Source organism: Stenella coeruleoalba, assembly GCF_951394435.1.
Source record: "Stenella coeruleoalba genome assembly, chromosome: 4".
Classification (NCBI taxonomy): domain Eukaryota; kingdom Metazoa; phylum Chordata; class Mammalia; order Artiodactyla; family Delphinidae; genus Stenella; species Stenella coeruleoalba.
The window spans coordinates 105,670,473-105,682,691 of NC_137149.1; the positions used below are offsets into that span (position 1 = coordinate 105,670,473).

The 12,219-nt window shown below is 41.3% G+C and overlaps 1 protein-coding gene across 1 annotated transcript in view; it reads left to right on the plus strand.

Moving 5' to 3' along the window:
* The window catches only part of FRAS1 (Fraser extracellular matrix complex subunit 1), a 460,552-nt gene that overhangs the window by 191,929 nt on the left and 256,404 nt on the right, over window positions 1-12,219 (plus strand). Inside the window, exons 5-6 of the mRNA XM_079919788.1 lie at window positions 4,363-4,522; window positions 6,274-6,407. Coding sequence (XP_079775914.1) covers window positions 4,363-4,522; window positions 6,274-6,407 — 294 coding nt within the window. The remainder of the gene's footprint in view (window positions 1-4,362; window positions 4,523-6,273; window positions 6,408-12,219) is intronic.

Consider the following 12,219-nt stretch of genomic DNA (forward strand, 5'->3'; position numbering starts at 1 on the left):
TTGCTTTTTCAATAGTTGATCCATTACCTTTACTATATATTTTCCTTTACCAGTGAGATTTTTTTTTGTTCATATATTTTCATATTTCTAGTTATGACCTTTTCTTCTCTGCTTAAAGAAGACCCTTTAACACTTCTTGTAAGGTCAGTTTAGTGGTGATGAAATCTTAGTTTTTGCTTGTCTGGGAAGCTCTTTATCTTGCCTTCAATTCCGAATGATAGCCTTACTGGGCAGAGTATTCTTGGTTATAAGTTTTTTTTCCTTTCAGCACTTTAAATATATCATTCTACTCCCTTATGGCCTGCAAAGTTTCTGCTGAAAAATCAGTTGATAGCCTTATGGGATTTCCCTTAAATATTATGCATAGTATTCCTCTTGCTGCCTTTGAAATTCTCTCTCTGTCTTTTGCCTTATTAATCATGATGTGTCTTGGTGTGGATCTCTTTGGGTTCATCTTCTTTGGGACTATTTCCTTCCCCATGTTAGGGAAGTTTACAGCCATTATTTCTTCAAATAAGTTCTCTGCCCCTTTCTTTCTCTCTCCTCCTTCTGAGATCCTGATAATGCAAATGTTTGTATGCTTGATGTTGCCTCAGAAGTTCCTTAAACTATCCTCATTTTTAAAAATTCTTTTTTTTTCTTTTTGCTGTAATGATTGGGTGACTTCCATTAGTCTGTCTTCCATGTTGCTTATATATTCTTCTGTAACATCTAATCTGCTCTTGATTCCCTCCAGCATATTTTTCCTTTTAATTATTGTATTCTTCAGTTCTGATTGTTTCTTTTTTTATATTTTCTATCTCTTTGTTGAAGTTTTCCCTGTGTTCTACCATTCTTCTCCTAATTTCTATAAGCATCTTTATAGCCATTGCTTTGAATTCTTTATTAGGTAAATTACTTATCTTTATTTCATTGGAGTTGTTTTTCCTGGGTTTGCTTCTGTGAATTAGGTGAAACAGTTATCTCTCCTGGTCTTAAAGGTGTGGCCTTGTGTAGAGTTCTTCCTATGTAGATTTTGTGTGCCAGGTGGCCTTGGCAGTTGTGGCTGGAGCAGGATGGCAGGGGTGGGTTTTAGGGTATGTCAGTCAGGGCTGGGGCCTCCCTGGCAAGATGCCTGGAACCGAAGTGGACACTGGCCAAGGCTTTCCTGAGCTGGATTGAGGTTGCTACCTTGGTGGCATGGCTAGAGGTGGAGTGGGCACAGGCTGGAAGGTGTGCTGGGGCCACCTTTGCAGTCCAGCTAGAGGGCCAGGTTCTTTTCAAACCACTGCCTCTGTGCTGGGACTCAGAGAGAGTGAGTTTGTGCATAAGCCCTTTAAGAGGGGAGTCTTGGTTTCCTATAGCTCTCTGGCTTCCCCCAGTGTAAGTCCCACAGGTTTTCAAATCCAGTTATGGGGTCTCATCTTCCTGGTGCAGGTCTCAGGGCTGTGGTGCCCAATGTGGGGCTGGAACTCCTTACTTCTTAGGGAGGTCCTCTAAGTTTGTGATATTCGTTCGGCTTTTGAGTTTCCTGCCAGGGGTATGGGTCACCTCCTACCCATCTCAATGAGGTTTTTTTTAATATCCTTAATTATAGAAGAGCTGTTCTGCAAGTCTGCAGGTTGTTCTTAGAGAGCGTTGTTCTATATGTAGTTGTAATTTTGGTGCATCCATGGGAGGAGGTGAGCTCAGAATCTTCCTACTCTACCATCTTGATCTTGCCTCCAGTCTTTTCTTATTGCTTGTAAATGATTTTATATAGTAGAGTATAATTCTAATTAATATAGTTTGCAGTTTTTAAAAATCAGTTTGTCATTTGCCTTTTAAATTTTTTTTAATAATGTATATTTGACAGACTTTTAAAATTTTAACTCATCAGAACCTATTAATTTTTCTCTTACAATTTCTTCCTTTGCTTTTATGCTTAGACCTTCAAAGCATAAAGGTCCATTGCCTGCTATCTTTTATTAGCCAATAGTTTATTAGCAAGTTGTGGACTTGCCCGTGTATATGCTACACTAAATTTGAAATTTTATATTTAATTATAGAAGAAGTAAAAATTGATAGGAGAGGACTTGGCCTTGGCATCCAAGTCTGTTGCCGTGATCACAGTCAGCACATAGGTGTGAAAAGGAGTAGGAAGACCATGGACTCATGCAGTGGAGAGAAGGGAGAGGATTGAGCACCTCCTACCTGCCACTCCCCTTGCTGGGTCTTTCACAACTGCCTCATTTAACCTTTACAATAACCAAGTGCACAAGATATCGTCCTACCATTTAAGTTTTCTAGACCGGGAAGCTGAAATCTAGAAAGATGACATCACACTCATAGTCCCCAAGTCAGGGAGGGCTGAGCTTGGATCTGAGAACATGCATGCATCCAAGGAAATCCGTGGTTCATCCAACTCAGTGCATTCCTTGCATTTCTGCCCTCTCGTACTCCCAGTAAGTCCACCTAAAGAAAGTAATTTTCAGGATGGTAAGGTGAGGACTTGGTTCCCAAATAACTGGATGCCTGTGACTACCTATTACTATTATTGTTACAATAATAGCACAGGTTATTAGTAATTCCAAAACGTCGGCCTTGGCATGCTTGCAACCTGGCAGCGCTTTGCAGAAGAAAGGGGCAGTGACTTGTTTAAGTAAGAGTCCTTTTGTGTTTGAGAGAGGTGAATAATTATTCTGGATGCTGGCTTGAGGAGAAGCAAGAGGATGTTTATTTTCTATGCTTCTCAGTGATACAGTTGAAATCCCCAGATTATATTTAGGTGACTGAGCACTGGGTGTGTGTGATGTTTTTAATAGAAGTCTATATATGATTTGTGCTGAATCAGGTATCATCATATGCTACATTTAATAGAGGCAAAGGAATACGATATTTAAGAAAATGTTATAAGAGGAAAACTTTATGGATTAAGCTCATTTTTTTTTTTTTTTTTTTTTGCTGTACGCGGGCCTCTCACTGCTGTGGCCTCTCCCATCGCGGAGCACAGGCTCCAAACGCGCAGGCTCAGCGGCCATGGCTCACGGGCCCAGCCGCTCCGCGGCACGTGAGATCCTCCCGGACCGGGGCACAAACCCGTGTCCCCTGCATTGGCAGGCGGACTCTCAACCACTGCGCCACCAGGGAAGCCCTAAGCTCATTTTTTTTTTCATACATTTTTTAAAAGGCCACCACCATTCCACTCTGCCATTGAGAACACAACGTATTTTGACAGCTACTTCCCCAAGCAATCAACATACTTGTAGCTTTTTACATTCAGGGTTTACCCCTGCCCTCACTCTGCATCACATCTGAGAGTGGCCCATTTAGATACTCTTGGTGCTTAGTAAATCATATAACTCAAAACATAGATCTGTTAGATCACCGATACAGTGGCAGCTTTGGGAATGTCCTATCCCAGCCTAAAGTGGACTAGGGACATTCTGTGTGTGTAGATGGACACCCTCGCCAGGAATGAGTTTGCTCTACAATTTGGACCAGGTGCCTCCTGCTGGCTATGACAGGTTCCCTGGGACCATAAGATCACTGGAACGGGAGACAGAGAAAGAGGGGTGGGGGGAGGGAGAGAGAGAGAGAGAGAACACAAATATGGGAACTCATCAGGGTAAAAAGTAAAGACCAAGAAAAGAAAAAGAAGCATAATACAGAGTGGGAGCTATATTGAAAATAATATAAGTATTATGAAGAATTCAGTAGATATACGTGTATGTGTGCATATTTTACTTTGGTCTGCATAGAATGTTTTAAATGATGGGATTGGGGTCATTTTTATTTTATTTTTGTGCTTCTCTGAAATTTTCAAATGTAAAATTTTAGGGGTAAAAAAGGAAAATACAACTCAATTTTAAAATTGGTCTCTGCACAGACCTACTGGAGAACGGACTTGAGGATATGGGGAGGGGGAAGGGTGAGCTGTGACAAAGTGAGAGAGAGGCATGGACATATATACACTAACAAACATAAGGTAGATAGCTAGTGGGAAGCAGCCGCATAGCACAGGGATATCAGCTCCGTGCTTTGTGACCGCCTGGAGGGGTGCGATAGGGAGTGTGGGAGGGAGGGAGACGCAAGAGGGAAGAGATATGGGAACATATGTATATGTATAACTGATTCACTTTGTTATAAAGCAGAAACTAACACACCATTGTAAAGCAATTATACCCCAATAAAGATGTTAAAAAATAAATAAATAAAATAAAATTGGTCTCTAACTTGGAATATTGCAAACCCTGGTCTCAGCCTTGCAAGCCTAGAGCCTTCTTCCATCTCTCCTGAGCTCCATCCTTCATTTGTTTAAGAGAAGCCTTGTTTCTGTTTGATCAGATGAAAGCCTATATTCTGACAATAATTTTCTTGTCTTTTTTTCCCCCTAACGCACAGCACGGGACAGAGTGGGCCTCCTCCCCATGCAGTGTGTGCTCTTGCACTCATGGGGAAGTCCGATGCACCTCCCGACCGTGCCCACCACTCTTGTGTGGACACCAGGAGCTGGAATTCATCCCTGAAGGAAGCTGCTGCCCAGTCTGTGTGGGCCCCGGGAGTGAGTATGAGCTTGTAGAGAGAGACCCTCTTTGCCTTTGAGGTTTACCTGGTGACATCCCAACTCTTCTCTTTCTTGCTCAGTGTGGTACAAAGATCCGTAACCCCATTCCTTATTGGAACGGAGATGTAGCCTTGCACGTGGCAGAAGCAATGTTGCAGAGACTGAGCTCCATTCCAAACTTGAGATTCTGAGACTCTCTGATTTATTATTTTGCCTTGGCCAGATGCAATCCCTCTGTGTTCATAGCTCCTAAGAAGGAAAGGGAGGAAGGACAAGCCCCTTTGCTGTGGTTGCATAAGGCCAAGGTATTAATAGTTCCTCCTGCCTCTCGGTGGAGAGAAGAACGAACAAATCACTTCTCCATCATGTAGTAACACTACCACTAATTCTGCTGGCTGGTCTTTCCGTTGACATAACATCTTTCACCACAACACGCCAAGTAGGCAGCAGGTATTTCATTTGTCTTTATGGCCTCTTCGCTGTGGAGATTATGCCTGCCTGCAAACCAAGGCATGGCTCAGCAAGCCAGGGGCATGCTTCCAGGCCCTCTCCTTAGAATCCATGCTTGGACCACGTACCCTTTTATTACATTTTAGGGATATATGTCCCTTTCCATTTTTATAATTAAGTAGTGTTTACTTCACGGTAAATATGAATTATTGTCATTTCTGTATTATATTCTCTCCTGGAGTATAATAGCTAAAATTACTCTTTTTAACTAGCACCTGGAAGCTACACTCTATCCTTGCCTTTTCCTTTTAAAAAGACCTCTGGTTTCTTTCTGATCCCCAGTTATTCCATTCCTGGTGACTGTTTACCCTGGAGAACCCTTCTGGGGATTCAAAAGTATGGTTAGGAAAGGATGAAAGTAGAATGCATTCCTCATGCATTTCAGATGTCATCCACCAGAAAAGGACGGGCAGCTGCTTTGGGCCAGATAACCCTACAAGGAAAAATACTCCAACAACAGAGTTTAGGGATAGGGTAGAGAGTGGGCTGTCTGGGTTTGTGGGCTCCTTTCTTACATTTTAGGGTGCTTTCTTGTTGGCTGTCCATGAGAAAGATCTATTGGGAGCATTTTGCCTGGAGAGATTAGAGGATCAGCCAGCACCAACTCCATAATTTACTGGGCGCACAATAAAAATGCAGGGCCCTTTGTTCAAAAAGCAGGGGGAAAAAGCTTTTATTTTCTTCCATGGCTTTTGCAACCTGTCCTGTTTGTAATTTATTATTCATGTCACACTCCCTAAGGCACGGGGATATTTGCTGGGTGGGTAAGACCCCCCCACACACAGGTGCCCTGAGTCCCCCCCGCTACTTGGTGCTTAGGGTACATGCACTCCCCAGCCACCCACACCCAGGTCCCTGCTATGGTTGGAGGGTGGCAGCTTTCACTGGGCATGGATTTGGGGTCAGGTCCTGAGAACCCAGAAGGCAAGGAGGCAGCGGGGAGGTAGGGCCACGCGTGAGTGAGACCCCAAACCCCTAGCACATGCTACCTGTCGCACATGCTACCTGTCGCACATGCTACCTGTCGCACCAGACTTCACTTACGAAACTCAGAGAGAAAGTTAAGAACTGCATACAGTGACTGCAGAGCAATACCCCAAGCACCGGGGCTCCGTTGTTTGCACTGCGCCCCTGAGCACAGGGCCCTGTGTGACTGCACTGGCCACACACGCATGCAGTCAGCTCTGGGATCAGCAAGTGCAATCCCCCCAGTAATCCTTATTGCTCTGACCTTCCAGAACCCTGTTCCTACGAAGGCCGTGTGTTTCAGGATGGGGAGGACTGGCCATTGAGTCAGTGCGCCAAGTGTGTGTGTAGAAACGGGGTCGCCCAGTGCTTCGCAGCTCAGTGTCATCCTCTGTTTTGTAACCAGGTAAGGAAGACAGCCTCAGAGTGGATCCTTCACAGGCTGTTAACTTCACTGTTCAGGAACTTGGAGTCTCTTCTGAGATTTTGTCAGGCAGACCTCGGAAGTACTGAGAACAAGAAGCAAAGGCGGTTTTATTTTCCTTATACTTTTAGAGACCACCCCTGAGAGATTTCTTTTACCCTTAGATGCTACAGATAGGTCTAATTACCAGCCATTTAGGCTAATTGTTACATAATGAAACTGAGCCTTCAGGGTACACATAAAGAAGCCCGCCAAACTCTAGTTGCAGATGTTCCAAAAATGTGAAGCTGAACATCTGGAAAATTCAGTAAGATGATCAGGGTTGTGATTGTTTTTCAATGCATAGGTATAGTCTGCTTTTTAAAGACGTATGCATGTCTTTGAACCTGATTATCCAGATGTGCCTTATTTAATTTTTATTAGATAATGATTCAAATTATGAAAGGATTTTCTCCAGGGAGGTTTAAAATAGGGGGACCTTGTTCTTCATTTAAAGCTGGTCTGATTTTCACAACATTAGGCTCTTCACACAGATTTACAATAGAAAATCAATTGCAAATAAATTTGGTGTACATGGTATTTTATAGTTTTTTTCTTCTTCCAGTAGCTCCTATGGATGTTTCTTAGCGGTTGACAGATAACCATGAAAGGAGTTTGCCTCCAGTTGAAAAATAGCTCATTTTTCGATCTAAGAAAAAGCTGGAAGCCAACATTCAGTTGATACAGAGCAGTACTTTGTGTCAAATAAAACAAAATCAATAACATGGCATACTGTGACAATTGGGCAGTATTTTTAAAGGCAGACAAAAGGCAATTAGGCAAGAAATGCTAAATGCCAAATAAAGGGAAAATGTATCAATTTAAAGACTAGATTGTATTACCCACACTACAGCAACTACTGCACACATGTCACACCTCTCAATTCATCACAAAGTCTTGTCCTAGCTTTCAGATTACAAATGAGTTTCTTGGTAGAGTTGCATAATATCTTACATTCAGAAGATATTGTAGTGTTGGGGCATTTTGATTCACACATTCCAGGCTTTAGTCCCCTTGTGTAAGAAGGTTAATTAAGCAGTTTGAAACCATTACAATAAGGGAGGTGGGAGGATGGATAGAAGAAACACTCCATTGTGAATCTTCTGCTTTAAGTCTTTAAAAACTTAACCCTGAGTGCATATCAGAGGTTAGCTTGTAATAATTGAAAGTACTGGTTCCCATTCTAAAAAAACGTTAAAGATAAATTCTGGCTTCAAACAGGACTCACTTATAGTTTGCATTGTTTAACTTAAAAAGATGAAATTTGTTGCCGTACTTTAGAGCTAATTGCTATGCAAGCATTCTGAAATCTTGGAAATAGATTGATCTTAATCACTCTTGCATCAAGTCTATAGTTTTGCCTTGACGTTAAAAAATACCCAACTGGGCTTCCCTGGTGGCGCAGTGGTTGAGAGTCCGCCTGCCGATGCAGGGGACGCGGGTTCGTGCCCCGGTCCAGGAAGATCCCACATGCCGCGGAGCGGCTGGGAGAGGCCACAACAGTGAGGGGCCCGCGTACCGCAAAAAAAAAAAAAAAAAAAATACCCAACTGTCAGACTATTTAAACCATTTTTCTTGATTTAATATCACTATTAACCATTGGGTGTTCTGATGATATAAAGAGGTGCTGTAGAATTAGCACCTTTGTTGGAAACATTCTCACCGCCACCATCTGCCCATCACCATCCCCACACTGGGGGCATATATTATGTGCTAATCATTAATTTTAAGAGCTTTTAATTTGCGTAACAACACTGTGAAGTAGGAACTATTATTATCATCCCACGTTATAGTAGATAAAACTGAGATACAGAGTTTAAATAATTTGCTCAAGGTACCACAGTTATGAACTGTCATTGCTTCTAACCTAGGCAGTTATACATGACAACCTCAACAGACCACACCTGACATATTTTTAACCATTACACTGTATCGCCTCCCAAAATGAATTACATATCATTTATGTATAATAATAATCACAAAACAATAGTTGCTCACATCATTGAGCATGATTGCAAGCCTTTTATATGTGTTAACTCATTCATTTTTAAAAACTCATTCATTTAAAAAAAACACAAGCTCATCAGAAGAAATGCATTTCCAGGTGTTAAGCTTTAGAAAAATTTGATTTTTAATATAAAGTGTTTTTTTTTTTTTTTTTTTTTGCGGTACGCAGGCCTTTCACTGTTGTGGCCTCTCCCGTTGCGGAGCACAGGCTCCGGACACGCAGGCTCAGCGGCTATGGCTCACGGGCCCAGCCGCTCCGCGGCATGTGGGATCTTCCTGGACTGGGGCACAAACTCGCACCCTCTGCATCGGCAGGCGGACTCTCAACCACTGCGCCACCAGGGAAGCCCATAAAGTGTTTTTTAAATTGTAAAAGGAATCTGTATTCCTTAAGGAAAGTTTGCAAAAAGCGGAAAAGCAGAGAAGGAAATGATCTTCCATATTTCCACCATTCCAAAAGATCACAACAGAATTTCTTTTGGAATTCATTCCAAGTTTTTGGTAGGCAAATGTGGATATATTTGCATAGTTATAATCAGATGTTAGGAATTAGTGATCATCTCTGACAAAAGGAGAAATTCCTGTGTTCAAATAAGGGGTTGCTCCCTTAGTGTGTGATGTAAATTCATGCTGAAATTGCTTGCCTTCAGCTTCTGTCCAGATGCCTTGTGAACAGAGCCCTAGACCATTCACATTTTTGTAGGCTCATTAAAATGTTCAGTCTGATGAGAGTTCTTCCTGATACTATTATCACCAATTTTTTTAAATACATCTTTATTGGAGTATAATTGCTTCACAGTACCTTCTTAGTTTCTGTTGCACAACAAAGCGAATCAGCCATATGTATACACATGTCCCCATATCCCCTCCCTTTTGAGCCTCCCTCCTATCCTCCCTATCCCACCCCTCTAGGTCATCGCAAAGCACAGAGCCCATCTCCCTGTGCTATGCTGCAGCTTCCCACCAGCCAACTATTTTACATTCGGTAGTGTATATATACGTCGATGCTACTCTCACTTTGCCCCAGCTTCGCCCTCCCACCCCATGTCATCAAGTCCATTCTCTATGTCTACCTCTTTATTCCTGCCCTGCAACTAGGTTCATCAGTACCATTTTTTTTTAGATTCCATATATATGTGTTAGCATATGGTATTTGTTTTTCTCTTTCTGACTTACTTCACTCTGTATGACAGACTCTAGGTGCATCCACCTCACTACAAATAACTCAATTTCGTTTCTTTTTATGGCTGAGTAATATTCCATTGTATACATGTGCCACGTCTTCTTCATCCATTCATCTGTTGATGGACAGTTAGGTTGGTTCCATGTCCTGGCTATTGTAAATAGTGCTGCAGTGAACATTGTGGTGCATGTCTCTCTTTGAATTATGGTTTTCTCAGTGTATATGCCCAGTAGTGGGATTGCTGGATCATATGGTAGTTCTATTTTTAGTTTTGTAAGGAACCTCCATACTGTTCTCCATAGTGGTTGTATCAATTTACATTCCCACCAACAGTGTAGGAGGGTTCCCTTTTCTCCACACCCTCTCCAGCATTTACTGTTTGTAGATTTTTTGATGATGGCCATTCTGGCTGGCATGAGGTGATACCTCATTGTATTTTTGATTTGCATTTCTCTAATAATTAGTGATGTTGAGCATCTTTTCATGTGCCTCTTGGCCATCTGTATATCTTCCTTGGTGAAATGTCTATTTAGGTCTTCTGCCCATTTTTTGACTGGATTGTTTGTTTTTTTGATATTGAGCTCCATGAGCTGTTTGTATATTTTGGAGATTAATCCTTTGTCTGTTGTTTCATTTGCAAATATTTTCTCCCATCAGTTTTTTTAATACTACAATTTTCCCATTCCCAATATTGGTTAATCTAAGTGAATTGAACTTCATCTTCAGAGTTTTTTAAAAAAGATAAAAATTGGTATGTCTTCTGAGCCACTAAGTGTTTGAGAATTATTTTCTATTTTGCCTACATTCATGAAAGACAATTTATAGGGGTCTACAATTTAAGGAGATTATAATCTTTTCCCGTATCAACCCTGTAAACTCTGTTCCATTAAATTCTGGAATTTCGTGCCATGGAGGAGTCTGAGGTTTTTCTGCTTTCTATTCTGTTACATTCAGCTAGTTTACTCTGTTGAATTCTTGCAGGATGTTTCTTCATCTTTATATTTAAAACATTTTCCCAGGGTATTTCCAAGTGAGGTGTCTTTTCACATAGTTTGCCTGGAATACTGTGAAGCCCTTTCAGTCTATATTCCAGGTGTGAAATGTTTTCTTTAGTTACGGCTTTGATTAGTCATGTCTGTTCCAATTATTCTCATTTCTTCAGAAACACCTATGATTCTTAGATTGCTCCCCTGCCTTGGTCACTTTCTCTCTCATCATTTTCACTTTTGTGTCTTTCCTCTGCATTATGGAGAGAGCTTCTTGAGTTTGTGTTTACTTTAATTTTCCTTTAATTTTCTTTTAATTCGTCCTTATTTCTCCTATCACTGGTTCATCTTTTTTTAACCCCAATGCTTTTTCTTTCTTTATCGCTTCTTCCTTCTATTTAATAAAGACTGCATTTTCTTCTATCTTACTGAAGTTGCAAAATGGCTTTTAAATCTTTTATTTTAGATCCTGCAGTACTTAGTTTTCAGAAATCTGTTCTTTCTGTGCATCTTCAGAATGTTATTACTTTCTATTGCTCTTTAGAGTTTTTCCCCCAAGTTCTTTACTTTCTGTTTACTCAGCCTTGGTCAAGAGAAATCTGTCCATACTCAGTGCTTGAAAGCTGCAAGGGTAAGCAGCCTGCCCTTGGCTAATTCCCTTTCTTGGACCCATTGCCAGGTGCTAAGAAAGGTGTGTGTTTCCTCAACCAAGGGTCTGGCAGGTTTTCATTTAGTGTAGCTCTGTTGTACTGAGATCAGATATTTTTCTCTCTCCACTGCCCAACCCTCTTGCATTTTGAATTCATGAAATGTAAAACTGTAATCCCCAATTTGCAAGGGTTCTCGCCATGTTTCTCAGTGACTCTGTGCTTTACATTTGAGTGTCTTCTTCCCCACTTTTCATCACTTCCTCCACCTCCCCCAACACACATACTTCCCACTCTTTTTGTTTTGTTTTCCTTTTTTTTTTTTTTTTTTTTTTACATTATGGGCTCTGATTAGGTAGAAAGACATCGAGGGAGTTGAAAGGCCAGGATGGCACTCTAATGGCTTCAAACTGCAGTGGCTGCACACTGAGGGGACAAACCCATGTTGTGTTTGATATTGGAAGGCAGAGAGTTGGGAAGAAATGATGGTTCTTATTTCTGTTTTGGTTTATAAAGCAAAGAAAGGCCACAGAAAGTCTTATGGTCAGTGGGACTTCCTCGGCAATGGTAGGAGGTTGGCTGTTCTCCTTTTTGGTGGTAGAATCTTCATCTCATTTTTATACCTTCAGAGGTGTTACAGGAGAAGATATTTTGTCAAGAGCTGTGAGCCATAACATACTATAAACTTTGTCATAAGTATTTTTATTTAAGGAATATGGAAAACCATAATTCAATACAGTTGACCCTCGAGCAACGTGGTTCGAAATATGTGGGTCCATATATGTATTTTTTTTGATAGTAAATAGTACAGTACTACACGATCCATGATTGGTTGAATCCACGGATGCGGAACCACAGACGTGGAGGAACCGTGGATACCTAGGGCTGACTATAAATTATATTCGGATTTTCAGCTGTGTGGAGGTCAGCTC